Genomic DNA, 22,496 nt, shown 5'->3' with positions numbered 1-22,496 from the left:
CCTTGCCCATGCTCCATGTTTTCCCGTTGGGCTATTAAAGACTCTAGATTTGCTAAATTCCTCATCTCCTCGTTCTTTGCTCCGTGTTCCCTGGTAAAGTGTGACAGAAGGACCGACCAACGTACAGTTACATCTGTGTGTTCCCTCTGATTTTTGTTTCCGTTTTTTGCTCAATGTTTTTCTTTCCGTTGTGTTTCCCACATGGATCCTTCGCCCCAAATTCCTCCTTCTTCTGCAGGAGCAGGGGGAGCGTTCGCTCGAGGGCTATACCAGACTGTTTCTGGCCCTCGCGGAACTCACCAGCTACCTGGACGACGAGCTGGACGTTGTCCGAAGATGGTCCTCAAGCAGAATTTCCCGCTTTTGTGGAGTGGACTTGAATGGATCTCGCCAGATCCACCCCAGACCCAGAGCCCAGCCCACCATCTCTCCGCGGTGCGAAGCATCGGCCCGAGCCCACCAATGATGGAGAGCCATTTCCCACCGCGATCTGCGAGCCAGCGCTAAGCTGAGCGACTGAGCGGATGATCACCCCAGAAGTTGAGCCCAACCTGTCAGACCAGGTGCGAGAGCCGGTGACAGTGCCCATCACTAGGGAGCAAGCCGTGGACGGTGTGAGCGCGGAGTGGAGCTCCGCCCCCTGCACCGCAGCTGAGGGTGAGCTGTTGATAGATCTGGGACTGCTGGACAGGGAGGGGGTGTCAGATCCTCCAGTGCCCGCTCCTCGAAACTGCCCGCCCTCCCACCCGCTCCTGCCTCCTCCACTGCTGTCATCTGGCAGCACCCCCGCTCGCCCTCAGCCCCCTATCTGTACGGTGCGAGCCCCGTGGGTCTGCCATACTCCAGCGTCACCGGGGCTGGAGTATCCCTCACCTCCACCTCCAGCCTCCGAGGCCCATACTCCGCCTCGGCTTGTAGACCCAGTGGCTCCACCTCGGCTCCTAGGTCCCTCGCCTCCACCGTCACCCATCGATCCACCAGCTCCACCGGGCTCCCTCGTCCCTCCGGCTCCGCCTTGGTCGGGCGTCGACCCGCCATCGCCTCAGGACTCCTCTCTTCTGGCTGCACCTCATCGCTCCGTCCCACCGGCTCCGTTGGGCTCCTTCCTCCCTTCAGCTCCACATGGGTCCTCAGTCGCTCCGGCTCCACCGTGGATCTCCAGAGTCTGTCCTCCTCCTGAGCCACCTCCCAAGTTCCCACCCGCCCCTCCCCTTTGAATGTTTCAACGGTGCGAGGACTCAACTTCCGGGAGGGGGCATAATGTTTGCTAAGTTCCTCGTCTCCTCGTTCCTTCCCTGGTAAAGTGTGACAACCGGGAGGCAAATGACAAAATTTTCATTTTGGGGTGGAGTATCCCTTTAAGAGCTCTGAAGACCAGGACCACTAGATCAGGACTCTGATGGAGTGAGGGGTGAATGAACTGCTGTATGGTTGTAACGATGTCTGTTTTTATGTCATTTCAGGTTCCCTCAAGAGCTGAATATGGGCAGAACCAGTGCTGAAATCATGTGGAACCTCTTTGCTATGGATATGAAGTACGCAATGGAGGGTGAGTTTCTCCTGCTCTGGTTCTTACCATCTCTATGGGCTTGCTGGTGTGGTTTTTCTTCTGATGTGGTTTCTGTTCAGATCTGAGAGCAACACGTGTCACACATCGATTGTTTCTGAGCAGAACTCAGAAACTGGTTTTATTTCACAGTTGGACTGAGTGTTTGGGAAAGCCTCTTTCATGCTTCTGAAGCCTCTTTCATGCTCTTCAAGGAGAAATATTGTCCAGTTTATTAGCAGTTTATTTTATTTTTACTCCTAAGTCTCCGTGTAACATAATATAATGTTTTATTGTACCAAAAAGACTACATGTAATGATATGTAAATGTGGGCGGTCATATGTTAATGAGCTGTGATGTCATAAACATGGTTTTTGAGTTGTTGTTTTTTTATTTAGTTTCTATAAGTGATCTGGCTGGACTGGAGAGGAAGCTGTGTGTTGAGTATGTCTGCAAACTACATTGTAATTATGCTGGAATATTTTTATTGCGTTGTTTGTGACGCTGACGGCAGCAGGACAGTGTGACATCAGTGTTTTATGGATAAATTTGGAACAAACTCTCTGGGATGCAGATTCACCTGCGAAATTTGATTCAACCACAGATGGTCTGCTGTTAAAGGATGAGAGAGAGACACACACACACTGCTGTGCCTCTGACCACAGATTGTCTGCTTGGAAAGCTAATAGAATGAAAGGCCACACACACACACACACAAACACACGCACACAAAACTGTTCTTGAAAGTAAAAGGTGAATGAATTGCAAGGTTACTCTCTCCTCTACATACACACACCTGACATTAGAGCATTTAAAAGGCAAGTCCCTCTGATTCAATCTCACACACATTGGCTGATCTCAGTAAGGACATGCCATAGGCTTCAGTTAAGCTAACACAAACCTTTAAAGACAGCATTTTCATTTTTAGTCTTTCTCGAAACGTGTATAAATGATGCGTTTTTTTTAAAGGTTTACTTGATACACATTAACACTGTTAATTCATGAGCATGCTTTTAGAGACTGTAATACATTATAAAAACAGAATGACACATGGAACTTGGTTTTGTTCTTGTACTGCATTATATTTTCTAAAAGTGTGAGCCTGAATAGTTGAGACTTAAATTGTAATTCAGTGAATTTGTTCACAGTAGCCACGTACCTGTACAAACGCATATGATTGTAAGCTTAATTTGAATGCATTTAGAATGTATTTATGCTATGTGTGTCTACAGTATATGTATATACACACACACACAGACAGACACACAAGAGAGAGGGAAATATACTGTGGAAGTCAGTGGCTACCATCAACTGTTTGGTTACCAATATTCTTTAAAATATCATCTTTTGTGCTCAACAGCTAAAAGAAACTACAAAATACACTGATATTGAAAAAAATGACAAAACTGTGCAACCTAAGGTTCAGATCTCACAGACTGAAGTGTCTATACACACACACACACACCAACACCCACCAGGAATGACCTGCAGCCGATGTCCTTCTGCTATTTCTGTGGCATTTGAACATTTATATGTGCTTGTTGGAGGTGTGTTTGTGTGTGTCACAACCTTTGACAGCAGACCATCTATGGTTAGATTCATGCGCTCACACACACTCAAACACACACACACAGCATCTGTTTCACAGGTTACAGGACCATCTTTAGGTTGCCATAGGAACCAGGTGTCACTCTATAGATTTCACACACACACTTACCGCACACCTCTCAGCCTCTGCTGTCATTTCTTATTAATTCGGATTGACATGTTGCCATGAGATCAAGCTCAAACCTTTGTGCAGTTTCATTTTCCTTTCATCTGTATTTATCTGGAGGGCACGTTCAGAAATCTCTTTCATTTGAATATAATCCAGATTAGTTTGTGTTGACACGTTGATGTCAGGCAGAACGCATTCACTTTAAGGCACATAAACACACACGAACACACACACATACACATTGATCTGTTGGTTTGAACTTGTAGCTCAGCGTTTAGAAACCTGCTTTTTTTGGATTCAGCGTTTGTGTTTTGACTGCGTTTGGAAGTTTGTTTCTACTTTTACATTGTCTGTGTTTGGTATCTGGGATAGTCATATTGACTCGGGATTTAAGACAGACGTGATGAACTGTCAGATGAGGAGATGTGAACAATGTATGTATTGTACAGTAGATAGACTGCATATTATAAGTATTGTTGACTTTCACAAATTGCTGTGTTTCCTTGCTTTTGATAAAAGCATAAATGTAATGCACAATCAAACCCATATTTTTGTTCAGAAGTTCTCTTTAGAATCTCAAATAGCAGTAGTTATGAAAAATAATAATCCCATTTGCTCTGTAACCTCGACGTGTATGATATAAATAATCATATTGTATTGATCTCATTCTGCACTGGGTGCTAAAATATTGACATTTTCTGCTCAACAGAATAATATTATCAGTTCTGCAGTGAAATCCCAGCATGCATTCATTTCTGTGTGCTGATATGATAAAGAAATATTACAGAAATGTAAACTAGAAGCAAACTTGGCACTCGCATTTAGACTTTTAGATAACACTCATATCGAACTCTGTTTTTCTTCAGTGTTGTCAATAGAAAAGAGCTTGACTCTACATGGATCTGCACTAAAAAAAGCATATATTCAATGCTTAGTGTTCACAGCTGCTGTACTCAGATCAGAAATGAGCGTCATGCAGTATTGAGCGATAAACTGTACTACCTCACTTATGAGAGAGAGTCATAACCTCATAATCAGTTAACAGTAAAGCTTCACTGTATTGACTGTAAACAAGTACAATATTGTCAAAGTATGAAAGTACTTACATTGAACAGGTCTGTGAAATTCAAGAAATTCAAGTTTAAGTCTAATAAATGTATTATAATGGCACAAACACTACTGACTAGTAATGGAAATATTTTTACCAGATTTGAGAGAGATTTTTCCTTATCCTCAATCTTTCAAAAAAAAAAAAAAAATGATATATATATATTATTTATGACTTTTTATTATTTCATTAAATAAATGAAATATATATATATATATAGAGAGAGAGAGAGAGAGAGAGAGAGAGTAATTATTTATTTAATTAGATCATATAATACATAAATAAAATGTAAAAGTTTGATTACTCTATAGATTTAATATGCAGTCTATCTAAATAAATTTGCATGCATATACATAATTACTTAAAAGTCTTATTTTTATTTAGTAATCATTCAGTTCATGATGTTTACTATTAATTATTTATTTTTTATTATTTTTAATGAATTATGATGTAATTTGTAGTTTGGGATTGCCATATTAAATTGATTATTTTACAAATTTAAGGTTAAAAATCTTCATTTATGTTCATTTTAATATAAAATTTAAATCTCTATAGTTATATACAGTATAAGAAAAGGATGCATTTATTGAATAAATTGTATTGTAAATCTGTGTTTTTTACAGTTTTATCATGCCGCAGGTTGAAATAGTGTGCAGTTTCAGAGCTGTACCTCTGTTTTAAAATCTCCTTCATATGTCAGTGTGTTTGGTGGTGCTTTTATTGTGGTTGTTATCAGTGGAAAAACTGACTTGTGGATTACAGCAAATCTGCTCTTCCACCCGGAGCCGCCACCTGCCCAACGGATGAGCTCCGGCGCTCCAAGATTAAAGATCAGGATCTCATGCATACGTGTCTGAGCGTCTCTCTGCTATGCATATACTGCATACATGATATACAGCTTGAATGCACATATTTCACCCAGCATATTCAGAGTAAAATAATTTCACACAATGGCATGTCATGAATATCTAATGCATGTGTTTTACATATATTAGCATGATGATTTATTCATTTCTAGTAAATAAGCATATGAAACGATTGCATACCAGCAGTCCCTCTCTCTCTGTCGTTCTCTCTTTATAAATCTCCCACTATTTCTTTCTCTCAAAGAGTGTGATATTGTTCATTAGTGTAAAAGGCATCAGGCGAACAGCTGTACGGCTCAGATTAGGAGTTACAGTGTGAGGTTGCTTGTTAGAACAGGTCTCTAGAAATGGCTTGGGGTTGCCTTTAAATGTACAGTAAGTCTGTGGGAATTTTCAAGTTGTTCATCATTTATTATTATGGGTTTGTTATTAGATTTTTGTGCATACTAATAGTATAATTTATAATAAGTTGAATTTACATACAAAGAAAAATGCGTGTTTGTGATGAATGATAATGTCCTATTTTTTTCTTTTTACACAGTTAGTGAATAAGATTGCACTGAATTTCTTACAAAGCAACCTTCTGTCAGATCATCCTAACAGTCTGCTCCGAGCTGCGAGATGGGGAATTTCACCGTGCTAATTGTGTTGAGCACACATTTTGTGCCGTTACCTGATTTGCATAATTCATTTAGTGAATCAGGTGCTAGAACAAAGCAGAAGCACATGCAAATAATCTGAAGTGAATTCCCTCCTCATTATTTCTGTTTGGTGCAGCCAGCTGTGCAGAAATGACACGCTACACCTTTAAAGGAATAGTTCACCTAAAAAATAAATAACTGACATTTGTTGAAGATGAGATGAGCTTGTTTCTTCATCAGATTTGGAGAAATGTAGCATTGTATCACTTGCTCAGCAGTGGATGCTCTGCAGTGAATGGGTGCCGTCAGAATGAGAGTCCAAACACAATAATCCACACCACTCCAGTCCATCAGTTAACATCTGGAGAAGACAAAAGCTGAAACAAATGCATCAAGACGTTTTTAACTAAAATCTGAGTACATAATTCATAATAACGCTTCCTCCAGCTAGAGAAAAGTGGTCCGGTCTGAATCAGGAGAGAAATCTGCACAGATCAAGCAACCCAAAACAGCTCTAAACAAATGTGTGGCTGGATTTTGATGTGAGAGACAACAGGAGATTGATTTTTGGTCTCTAGCAATCATTTGAAGTTAAAAACATCTTAATGACTGATTTGTTTCAGCTTTTGTCTTCTCTAGATGTTAACTGATGGACTGGAGTGTAGATTATTGTGATGTTTTTATCAGCTGTTTGGACTCTCATTCTGACGGCACCCATTCACTGCAGAGCATCCATTGATGAGACACTGATGCAATGCTACATTTCTCCAAACCTGATGAAGAAACAAACTCATCCTAATCTTGGATGGCCTGAGGGTGAGTGCATTTTCATTTTATTGTGAACTACTCCTTTAAAGCTCTGAAGGAGGATTCATCAGATGGGCCTGATGCTGTATGTAAATGACTTTGAGATGAGTAGGTCTGTGCTCTCAGAGGTTTTATCGTAAGGGTTCAGTGCTCGGCCAGGTGAAGTGAAAGAGTATATCAGTCTGGGTGAGAGACAGTTTACATGCAACGCTCTACAAGAGATGATCAAACATTTCAGCTTAAAGAAGAAGCATGTTGTGTGTACGCATCTTATTTGTCACGCAGATAAGATGCATTCAAACTGAAAGCAGTCAGGGGTTTTATCTAAGAGAAGAGAATGTTTGCTTCGTGCAACTTGTCAGTTTTCTTCTGAAATATTCTTTTGCTTCAGGATAAACCCATCTGTACACACACACTCTCTCCTGCTGTGTTGCTGGTGTGTTTCTGAAGGGGTTTTGTATACAGTGGCTCTTTAAAGGCTCCAGACGTCATATGTCCAGAAGATCCTCCAGCTGTGTGGATCAGTATCTCATTAACATCAGCGACACACAAGCTGAGCTGTTTACTAAGTCAAGCCTCACTATCACTAATGCTCATATTTAGAAAGTGATTTTAATGTTGATCGGTGGAACAACTATAATCTTCATCAAGATGATCAAATGATGGAGAAAAGTTTGTAACTGGGTTTATTCACATATTTAAAAGAGCTGATTTTTTGGATCGCAGTGGCAGACTGATGCTGTAAGTCCCAGTGAAGTTACCGAATGGGGAATTGCAAATTGCTTTCAGCACAGATTTTATGGGCACGCTTGTGTCGTTACCTGATTTGCATAACTCCTTTAGTGAATCACTATCAGTCGGTGCTATTAATTCTTAGTGATTCCATCCAGCAGTGTTTGCACTCTTCAGGAAGTCAATATACTCCATATATTTATAGTTAAAACTGTACATTAAACTGGGATAAACGAGCATGTTTGGGTTTACACTACACTGTAAAAATGAAGAAAATACTATTTCATTCTTTCTGCTTCAAAATATCACGTTTGCTGTGTATTTGTAATTCTTTGTGAAATTTAATAAGTTTTTGCATGAACATTTTTAAATGTTTTTGAAAGAAGGCTTTTATGCTCACATTTGTTTCATCAAAAATACAGTAAAAACTTTAATATTGTGAAATATTATTATGATTTATTGAATATGTGTTAAAATATAATTTATTTCTGTGATCAAAGCTGAATTTTCAGCATCATTACTTCAGTCTTCAGTGTCACATGATTCAGAAATCATTCTAATATGCTGATTATTGTCAGTGTTGAAAATAATATATTTTTATTATATACTTTAAATTTAAATAACAGCATTTACTTGAAATAAAAATAATATTTTAGCATTATAAATTTATTTAATATAACTTTTGATTAATTTAATGTATTTGCTGTAAATTTAATTAATATAAATTAATAAGAAATAATCAAATAATAAATAGCAACATAATAAAATAAAACAATAAAAGTATTAATTTATTTTTTGAAAATCTTGCCGACCTCAAACTTTTGAATGGTAATGTATATTAATCAGTTTTAATATCAGAAAATTCCTGCTGAGTTTAAATGTAAGTAAAAATGTCTTGACACAAACTTGAGTGGCAGCTTAATTGGCTAAATAAGAGCTGCATTACAGTTTTAATTAGTTTAATTTAAGCTAACTGATGAAAATTGTTTTCCAAAGTCACGTAAATTGCATTTAGCAATTTCTATCTGTTTTCTAGTAAACAAAAGCAATCAAGTTTGCATTTACTCTCATTACACTTGTATTTTGTCAAACCCCTCTCGGCATGCAAATCATTTCTTGTACAAAACTTTCCCTCCCATGTGCCCTGCTCAATCAGCCGTGTCCTCAGCTAACATTTACAGAGTCGTGTGCCGAGAGCGGCATCTCTTCTCATGCTAAAAGCCATAATGAAGTCAAGTTGTAGAGTTGAATAGCTGGCCCATCATCCTCCAGGGTCACTTCCTCCAAATGGACAGAACTAACTCTCTCTGACCTGTTTATTCATTTAGAAAATCCTACCCAGAAGCACTTAGGAGCGCACGAGTTGTTTCTCACCTAATAAAGACTTTGATGTACTTCCTGTTTGGTGCCTTGAGGTCACTCGGCTGGAAGATGAAGGTGGTTAATTTTACTGCGCGAGAGACTCGTTGAACACAGGACTGGAGACAAGCTAATGTATTGCTAATTGCAGACTGAAAGAGGTCACCGTACATGCATGTGATGGGACGCTTGTGTGTTTATTCTACACCACTTTACTTTTCTTGTAAAGGAATACCCTTGTGAAAAAGTCGAACACTTTAGCATGCTTTTATGTAAGTACTTATTATGCAAAAATCATACACTGGAAAAAAGGAGTTAAAGCTCACTCAGAAATTTCTAGTAATTTTCACAATTAATTGCAAAGAAACAGCAGATAGCACATTGAACGTGCAATTCTGAAGTAGAAAGACTGATATAGCATTTTCTCTAAAAGTAATGTTTTCTGACATTTATTGTAATTGCATGTCATTTGCAGTTAAATGAAAATATTGCAGGTTAAATTTATGTGTTTTTGACCTAATTAGGACTTAAGTTCATCTTTATATGTAATTTTATTTTATATTTACTTATTCTGTCTTTGAAATATGATTCAAGTGTACTGCTGAATGTACTGACAAGCATTTTTGGTCAACTAAAATATACTTTAATGTCATTTCTACTGAAATGTGTATGTCACGCATTTACATATGTTAGTATTTACAGATTTACAGTGAAGTTGCAATTTAATGCATTAAAAAATATTTTAAATGTAATCGAATAACACACTACAGTAACAATTATAGTCAGGCATTGTGCTTTATATGTGCTTTAGTATGTTAGGCAACACATCAAAATAAGTGTGCTTCTTTAAAGCACAACAAAAGGCTTTTAATTTGACATTATTACAAAGTGTACATATGTATAAGTGTTAAGAAGCAGTTATGAAAGTGTATGTTTTCATTAATATTATATTATCTGTATGCTTTTAATTATAATATTACAAAAGGGATTGTAAATATATATATATATATATATATATATATATTCACTATCACTTTTGTTCAATTTAGTGTGTCCTTGCTGTATCAATGATACCTTTTCTAACAGATTTGTGTTAGAAAAAGACACAATTTTGATCATTATGTAATAATAATAATAATTTAATAATTCATTACATTTGTATAGTGCTTTTCTGGGTACTCCAAGCGCTTACTAAAATGTACACACATCTTCTCCTCTTCTGTCCGCTATATGGGAAACAGCAATTTATGTAAATATCCAGGCAAACTTGTGTGTTAGAAGAAAGAAAAATCGTACAGCTCTGGAACGACATCAGGATGAGTCAAAGGTGGCAGAATTTTCATTTCCTTAAATTATACATTTCCTATTTGGTGAAGCTGGACAGCGCTCATCTGAAATATCATCAGGCTCCTCAACGGGCTTGTTTGACGACACAGCTCGAGTCGATTTGGGAGTGATAGTCAGGAAGAATTGTATTTTCTGTGGCATGAGGGAGACCATTGTTGTGAAAATTGTTCATTGAGCTGTGAAATTGTTCACAGTTGAAAGCGTAGAGTCCTCCTGAGGTGGTCTAGTTTGTGTGTGTTGTCTGGGCCAGAAGTTCAAGACCACTGAAATAGAGCATAATCCAAAACAGCAGACGCAGCCAATAAGCTCGATAAACATTTATGGACAGAAACTGAGATCGCTGAACTATGCAGATGTTTGTAGATTGGTTAGAAACTAACTGCGGGTCCAGAAAGTGTTTGAACACTTTAAAAAATCTGAATGTCATATCTTTATCTATATAGTGCTTTTACAATAGTTTCAAAGCAGCTTCACAGGACAATAACTGTGCTCAAAATTTCCCAATTATGAAACTTCAGTTTCATCTATAAAGCAGCTCTACAGAAGACAATAATGTCATTATACAGCTCCATTCAGATTTAATAACAATGTCAGTGTTGCAAAGTTCATCAATTACGAAACAACTTTAATTTGAGCTGTAAAGCAGCTCTTGTGTTGTTGAATTAAATCTAATCTCTTGTCTTCACAATTTTTTGCTCATTGTCTCTTAATCAATAAATAATTAGTTTTGCTCATCAATTTCTAGTAAATTTCACAATTAATTACAGTAACACATTGAAAGTGAGATTCTGAATTAGGATGAAAATGTTTTCTTGTAAATCTGCTTTATTTATATTTACAGATTTGACAATGTTTTTTTACAGTGTGCAAACTTATTTGTCAAGTGTTTTTATGCATCTTTCTTCACAATAAATTACACTTTATTTCATACTTTATTACCTAATGCAGTGACATCCAGATGTTAATTTTGTCTTAAAGGAATAGTTCATCCAAAAATGAACATTTGCTGAAAATATCCTCGTCCTCAGGCCATCCAAGATGTAGATGAGTTTGTTTCTTCATCAGGTTTGGAGAAATGTAGCATCAGTGTCTCAGCAATGGATGCTCTGCAGTGAATGGGTGCCGTCAGAATGAGAGTCCAAACAGCTGATAAAAGCATCACAATAATCCACACCACTCCAGTCCATCAGTTAACATCTGGAGAACATAAAAGCTGAAACTAATCCAGCATTAAGATGTTTTAACTAAAATCCATAATCCATAATAACACTTCCTCCAGTGAAAAAGTGGTCTGAATCAGGAGAGAAATCTGCACAGATCAAGCAGCGTTTACAAGCCAGAACAGCTCTAAACAAATATGTGGCTGTATTTTGATGTGAGAGACAACAGGAGATGCACTTTTTCACTGGAGGAAGCGTTATTATGGATTATGGATTTTAGTTAAAAACATCTTCATGCTGGATTTGTTTCAGCTTTTATCTTCTCCAGATGTTAACTGATGGACTGGAGGGGTGTGGATTATTGTGATGTTTTTATCAGCTGTTTGGACTCTCATTCTGACGGCACCCATTCACTGCAGAGCATCCATTGCTGAGACACTGATGCCATGCTACATTTCTCCAAACCTGATGAAGAAACAAACTCATCTACATCTTGGATGGCCTAAGGGTGAGTGTATTTCCAGCAAATGTTCATTTTATGGTGAACTTCTTCTTTAAGTATCTAAATTCTTTTCGTGGCCGCTGATCTTGAGGTTTTGTGTCAGGATCGGGAATGGCTGGCTCTGTCGGCGACAGCTTGCGTCTCAGTTTTACTCTGCGCTTTCTCTTTTCTCTTTCCATGATCTCCTGTCCCGATAAGATCAGCATGCGGGGCTGCAGTCTGTCAGCTCGGCCCGAGCGTGATCTTGCAGGACATTACAAAGCAAAACTGCTTTGGTTTTTGGGAACATCAGAACTAAACTGTTGAAATCCATTAATGAAGAGGTCAGTCGGTGTTTGGCTCATATCAGCCTGGTGTTAATCTTCATGTTTAGTAACCTTAACACTCTGTAAGGCATTATTTTAATCAAGCCGGACCTGGCGACATGGGCGTTAATCTTTTCTGCTGTTTGCTTGTATCGATTATCACAATGAAATCTCAATGGAGCCGTGACTCTTTCCTCGGAGGATGTGGCTGTGATTCTCCACAGAGAAGCTGTATCTGTCCGGGCTCTTTGTGTGGGTGTTTGGGTTTTTGTACAGGAACAGCTCATGAATGCATTTTCTCCTGTGGCCCTTTGAAAACACGAAAACGTTTTTGAGGCCTCTGGAAAATATGAAAAGTTAACCCCCGTGAGATTGACTTGACTTTCTGTTGGGGTCTCAGATAGCCCAGTGCTGTGGATATTTGTGCTATTTGCAGCACTGTGATCCTGAGGATGTTGCTGTGTGTTTACTATTGTGTTTTGAGTGCTTTTTAACAGATATAAGTTCTTTTTCAGTATAAATCACTGTCAATGTCAATTTTATTTTATAACTATTTTTTATTTTATTATTTTATTTTTATTTTATTTGGCACAGCACAGATCATTTTCTCTTTTGAACTTTATATTGATTTTATATTTATATTTTTATATTTATTTACTGCACTGGATCTCTGTTTGAGTTTATACATTCTAAAAAAATGGTGCAATATAGCACTAAAAGTGGTTCTTGGCTCGTAATCATAGGTGAACCACTTCTGGTGCTATATAGCACCATATCTTTAAAGGTGCTATACAGTGTATGTGTATGTAGAACCATAAGAGGTGCCATATTGCATTGTATTTCTTCAACAGAAATGGTGCTAAACAGCACCAACAGTGGTCCTTTGGCTCGTAAAGAACCTTTAAAGGGGCTTAACAGGTTCTGTTTCTGTATATGGTAGCGGTGCTATATAGCCCACTAGTCATGCCAAAGAACCACTGAAGAACCATTGAAGCACCAAGATTTGGTGCTATACAGTACCAAAAAGTGGTTCCCCTATGATTACGAGCCAAAGAACCACTTTTAGTGCTATATAACACCATTTTTTTTAGAGTGTAGGTTTGAGGGTTGAGTTAAGGAGAAAGTAGAGTCCCTTAAACTGTCTGTTAAAGAAAATAAATCCAGTTTCTACTTGTTTGCAGTACCTCAGGGACTAATGTTCCTCGAGCAGCAGAAAAGCAGCTTTTACTGTTCAGAAGAGGGCAGCAGTGACGGGATGGGTTGATTTTCTGGGTCTAATGAAGGTTCTGTGAGTTATCGGCCTCTCGGGTCAAACAACTGAGTTACTCAGAACGACTCGTAGATTCACAAAATTCCTGAAATTCATAGCCAACCCAAAACTTGGGAAAGATTAATGTTTGCAAACAATTTTATACAAATTGGTACAAACCTAAGTCCCTCCCAAGACCATGATAGAGTTGTTCCCAGTAAATCCATGAGATTTCACATCTTCAGATGAAACCATCTCAACTGAGAGTCTAAAATGAGAACAGGACACGCTGTTCTTACTGCCTTCAGTCTGAACTCAAAAATGATTGCCCTTTTGACAGTTATTGCTTATATTAAAGGAATAGTTCACTGAAAAAAGTCCATATGACTTTCTTGATTTAGCAGAATCATCACACTGTTCTTTTCTATAAAATGACAGCAGATATTAACCAGAGGCGACTCGTTTGTGCATGTTCACATTCATGACACACTGCATCAGATTTGATATCACTGTCATTGGTTTGTGTGTAATTGATCACAACAGCAAGTCTGTATGCAAGCTCACAAACTTTTCTGAAAGTCTGAAACATTTTCAGAGGAACTGATCTACAAAAAAATTTTTTTTTTTAAATTAACTGATTATTTATTTATTTAATATATATTTAATGATAATAATAATAATTTAATATTTTTATATTTAATATTTATTTTATATTTTATATTTTATAAAATACACACAAATCCAAGAATTGCACACACAAAATGCAAAATGCCTCACATCTCTTGCTAAATGAAGCACTGCATTCAAAATATCACAAACACATCTTGAAAGCAAACATAATATTAATTCCTGTTAGATTTGTGTTACATAGAGAATTGTGTGTTGTGTTTTGCAAAAAGTGTTTTATGAAATTGAAAACTGAGTCAAAGGCTGAGAACTAGTGTCTGGTTTTGCAGATTTGATGTGTGCTTCTGCTGTTTGAGAGTCAGCTTTCAGAAATTGTGAGACAAGTAAAGATTTTGTGTTTAAGCAGTTGAAAAAAAAACTAATAATCACAACAGCAAATTTGTATGCAAGCTCACAAACTTTTCCTTTAGGAGTTTTAACATTTATGCATGAATTGTTTTATTCGATTTTGAGTTCACAGCGTGACTTTTCAAGTCACAAGTTTTATCTGCAGGTAAAAACATGACCTGTTCTGCAAACAAAATGAGAAAGTGTTGACTGCGACTCCGACTGTGTCTGACAGGCTTTAGTTGTTTGGCAGCCGAACATGAAGATTCAGAGAGCATCTGCAGGGCTGATTGTGTTAACCAGTGTGTGTGTGTGTGTGTGTGTGTGTGTGTGTGTGTGTGTGTGTGTGTGTGTGTTAATTCCCACTGCATGTGTGTGCAATCAATGTAAACAAGCAGGTTGGTTGTGTTGAAAGCACCACAGACGGTCTTTGTAAAACATGATTGGTGTCAATCAGCAGGCTACTGTGTGTGTGTGTGTGTGTGTGTGTGCGCGTGCGCGTGCGTGCATCATCTGTACAAACATGACTGGATAATTGCACATATTCTGTGTTAAACAGCTGTGATATTTATGTGGGATGTCTTTAAATTGTATATCTTGTGGTCATATATTGTGACGCTTTGGAGTCACACTCCCGATTCTTTTGGCCAAATTCGAAGGCAGAATCACATGCATACAGACACATTTTGTTTGTTTATTTGTTGAATCACTACTACTAATGATACATTTATTCATAAATAATGTTTTGATAATATTAATGATAATCATGATTATAAAATTTTATAAATATTACATTTTATTTTCAATACAAATTATTTATTAATATTAATAAATTTTTATTTTATATTGATCATTATATATTATTTTATAGTATTATTATTATTATTTATAATAATAATAATAATAATAATGATATATTATTATTAATATTTAAAACACTCTATTTTATGTAATAGCATGTTTTCTTTTTTTTTCTTTCTAAAATTTCTTTACAAATGTCCAAAAATGTCAAAATAGCACAATAAAAGCACTGTAAAACTTCAGTATTATTAATATATTCCATATTTGTTCCATTAATAAATATAACTAATTCGTTTTTTTTTTTTAGCTTGACAGCCTACTTATTGTCATCGTATGGAAAAGAGAAGTGTGAACATTGTTGGATTGAGTCTCTTGCGGTTATGAGTGATTTGGAAATAAACTCTGATATAAATCAGAATGAGCTTTATTGGTCAGGTATGTTTACACATACAAGGAATTTGTTATAGTGACAGAAGCTCCACAGTGCAACAGAGAGACAGCAACAGGACAGGACACAGGTAATAAAAGAATAATATACAAATATCCAAATAGGCAATGTACAAAACAGCAAAAACACAATATATAATATAGACAACTATATATGTACGGGTCAAGTATGTGCAAATTAGAAATGAGAAAATGAGTGAGTGTGGTGAATAGATAGTGTATTATAGTTGTGTGTTCATGAGATAGAGACAGCAGTTGAGCAGGCCGCATGCACATCCAGTGTGGAATTGAATCCAAACCTGCGTTAGGCAGAAATGAATCACATGACATGAATCCACCGATGAGATAATTGCATTAAGACAGACATATCCGTGCACCGATTGCATTCGGTGTTTAATATCAGCGCTTCACCTCAGTAATCAATACATTCCTCCCAGAGAAATCTTAATCAAAACTACAGCTTCGTCTTTATGAGCCGCTGAACTGAAATGATGAAGCACAGATAATGAGATCCTTCAGAGCTCTTCTGCGTCCACCGTAGATGAATTATATGAGGCCTTATTCTTCTGAATCAAACTCTGTTTGTCTGAAAGAGTGTGTATTCAGCTTTACTTCTGAAAGAAGTTTTCAGAGGAATTGATCCACAAAGAAAAACAAGAGAGAAAATTGTGGGGGGGGGGGGGGGGGGGAGTATATCCAGAATAGTATATACAGTATATACAGAACCTGTTATGTGTGGGGAAGCTTTTCCATTTGTACAAAAAATATAAATAAAATAAAATATTTATGAATTATCTGTCTGATTATTATTTTAATTATTTAGTATATATTTAATAATAATAATAATAATAATAATAATATACACACTTATTTTGTTTTGTAATTTATTTTTAAATTAATTTATTTTGTTTCATTTTCAATGTATTAAATAATAATAATAATAATAAATACTTTTATGGTTTAGGTTTTTTATTTAAATTTTAATACTACTACTACTAATGATAAATAATTTTACATTTTACTATTTTATATTTAATTTCTATGTTTAATAATATTAATAATAAATGTGTTATGATTTAGTTTTTCATTTAAATTGTAATACTACTACTAATAATAATAATTAAATAAATTATTATTATTAGTATTATTTATTTCTAAATATTTTATAAAAATAGTAGTAATAATAATAATGAATAATCATATGAAATCATAAATACATTAGTATTACAGGTAGTGGTGGTGGTGTTTAGATACACCTACTATATCACTCAGCTCTTCATATATAGTTGGATATATAAGTACATGTAGCTTCATCCACATACAGTACATACATTATCCTCACATAGGATGATATACACTGTCTAGCAAATCTCAGCTGCTTGATTGCTTTTATCATCACAAAATATGAACTATATTATTGCCCAGCTGAATGTGTATTAATGTTTAAGATGCTGTTAACATTAATATCATGTTTTTTCTGTAAAGCTGCTGCAAAGCGCGTGACTATTTTAGTCATTTGTTCTCTGAATGGGGCGTAACATGGAAACTGCAGTTTGTTTAAATGCATAATGCACGACCGGGTTTGCATGATTTGTTCAGTGCTAAAATACTGCAGATATCATGTGCTCTCACCATCTTTAACAGTTCACTGGAGCTTGTTAAAAGGTAGATCTTATGTATTCATGTGGAGATGATGGCGAGGTCTGCATGTGCATCATTCTTCAGGAGAGACGTGAAAGCTGCCGATGAGCTGTCAAAACACATTTCACTTTAGGATTTCATTATCACGGCTTATTATTGCTGTACTTTTCATTTGGCTTGAGTAATTGTGCCTACCGTCATGAATAGATGGCACGTCTTAATGTATTCATAATTGAGAGCCATTAGCAGAAGAGCAGAGAGAGTCATTCATGATTTGCATGTATTGCATTGGGTTTTATTAGGACGGGTGTGATATTTGACGAGTCTGTGTGATGCTTCATCTGAGCAGCTCTTCTCCTCTGTTTGGACCCTTCTGACCCTCATCCATCCCAGTGTTTACCCACAATGCCTTCTGCTCCCGAGCACACAGACGGCGTTTGTTTGAGGGCTGTTATTACTGGTAAATCGATTTGGGATTGTTAATGATCACAAGAGCAATTTGGTGATTTAATGTGATGCAATTTTGTTTTATTCATTCATTACATCAACTATCAGCTATGTCTTTGATCACTTTGTTGTCTGTTTATTTTTTATTTTCTCATCTTGTGATGTCCTTGTTCTTTAAAGGCACTATACTTCTACTATTATTACTACTAAAACTAATAATAATTCATTGATTTAATAATTTATGTATTTAGTGTGTGTTTATAATAATAAGAAGAATAAGAAGGATAGACGAGATATTTATAATTTAGGATTTTGACTTTTGTTTTATTTTATTTTGAATGCATTTATTGTTATTATTATTGTTATATATAATTGTACATTTTAATGTTTTTACAAAATATTTTGTTTTAATTTATTTAATATAATTTAACAACAACAACAATAAATTAGTTTATCACTTAAAACTTTTTATTTTTAATAATTATTTATTATTTTAATGTATTATTATTATTATTATTATTAATATTACTAACAATGATTGTATTTATATTTGTATATTTTAAACTAATGTTTAAAAAAATATATTTATTTTGTTATTTATTTAATATTTTATTAACAACAACAAATGTTTATAATTTAATGTTATTTTTTAACAATTATTTATTATTTTAGTGTATTATTATTATTATTATTATTAAGAAGATGATGATTGTATTTATAATTTAAGTTATAATTTTAATTTATAAAAATATTTTGTTTTTATTTTATTTAATGTATTTTTATTAACAACAAAAATGACAACAACAAAAACAATAATAACAGTTTAATTTAGCACATTTTATTTTTTATAATTATTTATTATTATTATTATTATTATTGGGGTTTGGATGCACCTACTGATTATTGACCAAATATATGACCAAAGTAAAGCTCTGGTATTGTTTTAGACTCTGATGGTCATCTGATGCTGATGAGCACTAAACTAATGGTCAGTATGAAATCTCTGGTTAGAGAGTAAGGAGCTTGTGTTGTTCTGCTGGAGCCGGTGGAGGTGCGCTGGCTCTCTCGTGTGTCTGAAGCGCTGCTGACTCTGTTAGCCTGCGGGAGCAGTGATTAAAGCGCCGCTGTCAGAGAGCATCACATCGCTCTTCTGAACACCCACCTCTTCACACCACACTGAGGGACAGTCACAGAAAGACAGACCAGCAGAGGATGCTGAGGACTGACCCGACTCACATTTCACCTAATGTAGACGAAACAATCAACACTGCTCCAGGTGTGCTACAGTAATGAAAGTCAGACAGAAATGTGCTATAGTATAATTGAGATACTTTTTTTTCAGTTTTATTGGTATATTTGATAAAAATTCATTTTAATTTTAATTAAAGTTTGAGCAATTGTTGTTCTTTTTTGTCATTTTTAGACATTTATATATGTCTATATAGTTTTTTTTTTTTTACTTTTTATTTTAGTTTTAGTTATTTTACGCCAAGGTAAACTAAATTAAAATGAGGAATGTTGTTGCTACTAGCCGAAATAAAAAAACGTTTTTTATATTTTATTTTATTTAAAGTAAAATATTACTATTTTATTTAATTTTTAATTTTTATTTTTGATGGTTTATTTTATTTATTTATTTTAGTTAGTTAGTTAGTTAATGAACTATAATAGCCATGATCTGGACTTTTTACTTGCGAGTTTCCGTTATGATTATTATAATTATTTTTTCTCATGCTGATTTTAACTACTTCAATTCACTATTTTTTGTATAATAAATATTAAACTACAACAAATAAACCCAAAATGTATTACACTGAATAAATATAAAATTAACTAATCTTTACTAATCTTTAATCTAATTTTATTTTACTTCAAGTTAAATATTAGCATTTTATTTATTTTATTTTTGAAGGTTTTATTTTATTTTTTATTGTTTTTGTTTTATTTTAGTTCATTATAGCAACCATGATCTGAACTTTTTACTTTTGAGTTTTCAGTATGATTATTATGATTTTTCTCATGCTGATTTTAAGTACTGCAATTCACAATTTTATTATAAATATTAAACTACAACAGATGCAACCACAATGTATTATGCAGAATAAATACAACATGTACTAATATCTGAAAATATTTATAGAACGGGAAATAACTTTGGGCGGCACTAGTCTATCAGCATTTAATTGTATTGTTTGCTCGTTTTTTATATTATTATTTTTCTCTTCCCACAAAGCAAAAGCTCTTTTTATGCAAAATATTGATGTTAATTTCTTTGTTGTTTTTGGAGTGAAATATGACCCTGACATATTCTTGGCAGGTTTCATGAGATTCTCTGTTTCAGCGAACAGAGACAGAAATGAGTTTTTTTACAGCTTTATTCTCCATACAAACCACAGAATAGCTTTAAATGACAGACGGCTGGATTTAAATGGAGGAAAGCAGCAGGTGTTTATCAGGCTGCTCTTTGTGCTGGAAACTATGGATTATGAACGCTTTGATGTTAAAGTGAGAGGCGTTTCTGCTGATGATGTGTTATATTTTATCCTGACTGTATCTGATATCCCTCAGGCTCTTCCCCGAGAAAAAGCACGGCTCCTTTAAGATAAACGTGCAATTATCGGCATGCGGCACATCCACACAATATGGCAAGATTTAGCACTCAGGAATGAAACTTCTCCGAGAAACAATGAGCTGCCAGAAGAGTTAGTCGTTCATTTTAATAATTCATGCAGACATGTTTCATAAGCAGGTGTTATTAATGTGGTTCATTATGGGGGTTTGGAAAACATATGAAGCATTATGGAAATGCAGAGCTGCATAAACCAGTCGAGACTCCTTCAGTCATAAGTCTTAGAGTTCAGTGTTTGCAGAACGTGTTAATGACAGCATTCAATAATGACTTCCAGAGCGAAATATTCAGCAGCAAATATTGTACAGTAGGGTGGGACTTGAATCCATATTGCATTTCTCTTCCATAACGAGACAGATTTCGAAAGACAGATTTTGAAAATAATGTACAGCAGGAATCAGTGTTAATTCAGTATTTTATGTTTACTATTGTACTTTTAATATTTAGACTTTTCTTTTTAAGTTTGGTTAATTTTTTAGTAATCTTATGTCCTTTTTTATGAGCTTTTTTAATGTTATTTAGGTTTAATTTAATTTTAGTTTTTGATTTTATTTATTTCCAGCTTCAACTTCAACTTATTTCAGTTAGCAACATTTCTAATTTTCAGTAAATGTAAAATTTTCATCTAAAATGGAAGTTTTATTTTAGCTTTTTTTTTTCGTTCATTGATTGATTAATTGTATTAAATAAAATACATTTTATTATTATTTTTGTTTTATTTATTTATTTTCAAATGTGCATGCGGTTATAAATATCACAATGCAAAAAGTCATAAAAGGTTTCTTTTTCTTTATAAAAAAATTGTTTATGTTTATATTTTATTTCAGCATTATATCAATTCACAAAAATGTTTCAGTTGTGGATACAGTTTATAATAATAATCCTGATGGGATCTTATGAAATTGTTTAATTGATTTAATTTTTCTCTAAAAACATGCATTGTGTAACCAGAAACATATTGTAGAGAAAGGTAGCTGACTGCTTTCATTTTGACATTAATGCATGTGTGATTTGTCTCATTATAATGTCATGTAAAACAACAAAAATAGCAGCAGCTTAAATATCTCTGAAGATATGATGAGTTTTGAGTAACCCTATAATTATGGTAATTCTGAATTTTCAAGTCATAAGCAGCAGTAAAAACTCAGCATGTCTGCATCATGATCTTTGCTTCCAGACTTCAGCGGTTGGTGTTTGGGAAGCTGTTTAAAGCTCATGTGAATGGAGGTTTGGTCAGAGCGGGTCAGAGACGTGAGCGTATCACTTCAGCCGAAGGCCTTGAAATCAGAAGTTCACAGTGCAGTGATGAATGAGAGCAGCTAATGCCTTATTAATTATTAACTGACACTTACATTCAGATGTTGACAACCGCTGTCTGATGGGTTGAATGTTTGATATCGTATGGTGAATATTCAAGAAGGTGGCCTGTAGCTTAATCATATCTTATTGTTATCACAGTGATGTGATGTTGTTAGCGCTCATGTTGTTTGAATATGTTCTTTATAAGGTTTTGATTGGTCAATTGCACATTTGTAGAGTCCAATATTATGGTATAATTTACTATTGTTTTCATGTAAAGAATTGATATGCAAAGCATACACAGTGGACATTATTGTGAAATTAAAACACGTCAGGATTTATTTTGATATTATTGTATAATGAGTGGCTGACCGTATATTATCACACTTACAAAAAAAAAAATATTGATAAATATTGTGTGTAAATATTTAATATAAGATTTAAAATGTAATAACTGATTAAAAATAAATATTTTACTAAAAAATGTTAATAAATTATATTTTATTACAATTTATGTCTTTTTTATTACATGTTCAAATGTAGTATTACATGCTGGGTCAGTAAGATTTTCTTTTAAAGAAACAATTTATTAATTCATTAAATTGATCAAAAGTGAGAGTAACAACATTTATAATGTTACAAAAAAATTGTAATAAATGCAGTTTTTTCTGTTTTTTCAGTAAATCAGCATATTTGAATGATTTCTGAAGAATCATGTGACACTGAAGACTGCAGTAATGATGCTGAAAATACAGCTTTGATCACAGAAATAAATTACATTTTAACGTACATTCACATAAAAAACAGCTATTTTAAATAGTAATAATATTTAAAAAAAATTTCTGATTTTACTGTATTTTTGATCAAATCTTACCGAC

General features: G+C 34.8%; 1 protein-coding gene across 1 annotated transcript in view; it reads left to right on the top strand.

Moving 5' to 3' along the window:
* Positions 1-22,496, top strand: part of unc13c (unc-13 homolog C (C. elegans)) — a 154,667-nt gene that overhangs the window by 86,433 nt on the left and 45,738 nt on the right. Inside the window, exon 18 of the mRNA XM_079373504.1 lies at positions 1,464-1,549. Coding sequence (XP_079229630.1) covers positions 1,464-1,549 — 86 coding nt within the window. The remainder of the gene's footprint in view (positions 1-1,463; positions 1,550-22,496) is intronic.

The sequence above is a fragment of the Barbus barbus genome (assembly GCF_936440315.1).
Source record: "Barbus barbus genome assembly, chromosome: 23".
Lineage (NCBI taxonomy): Eukaryota > Metazoa > Chordata > Actinopteri > Cypriniformes > Cyprinidae > Barbus > Barbus barbus.
This window is presented reverse-complemented; position numbering and strand designations above follow the sequence as displayed.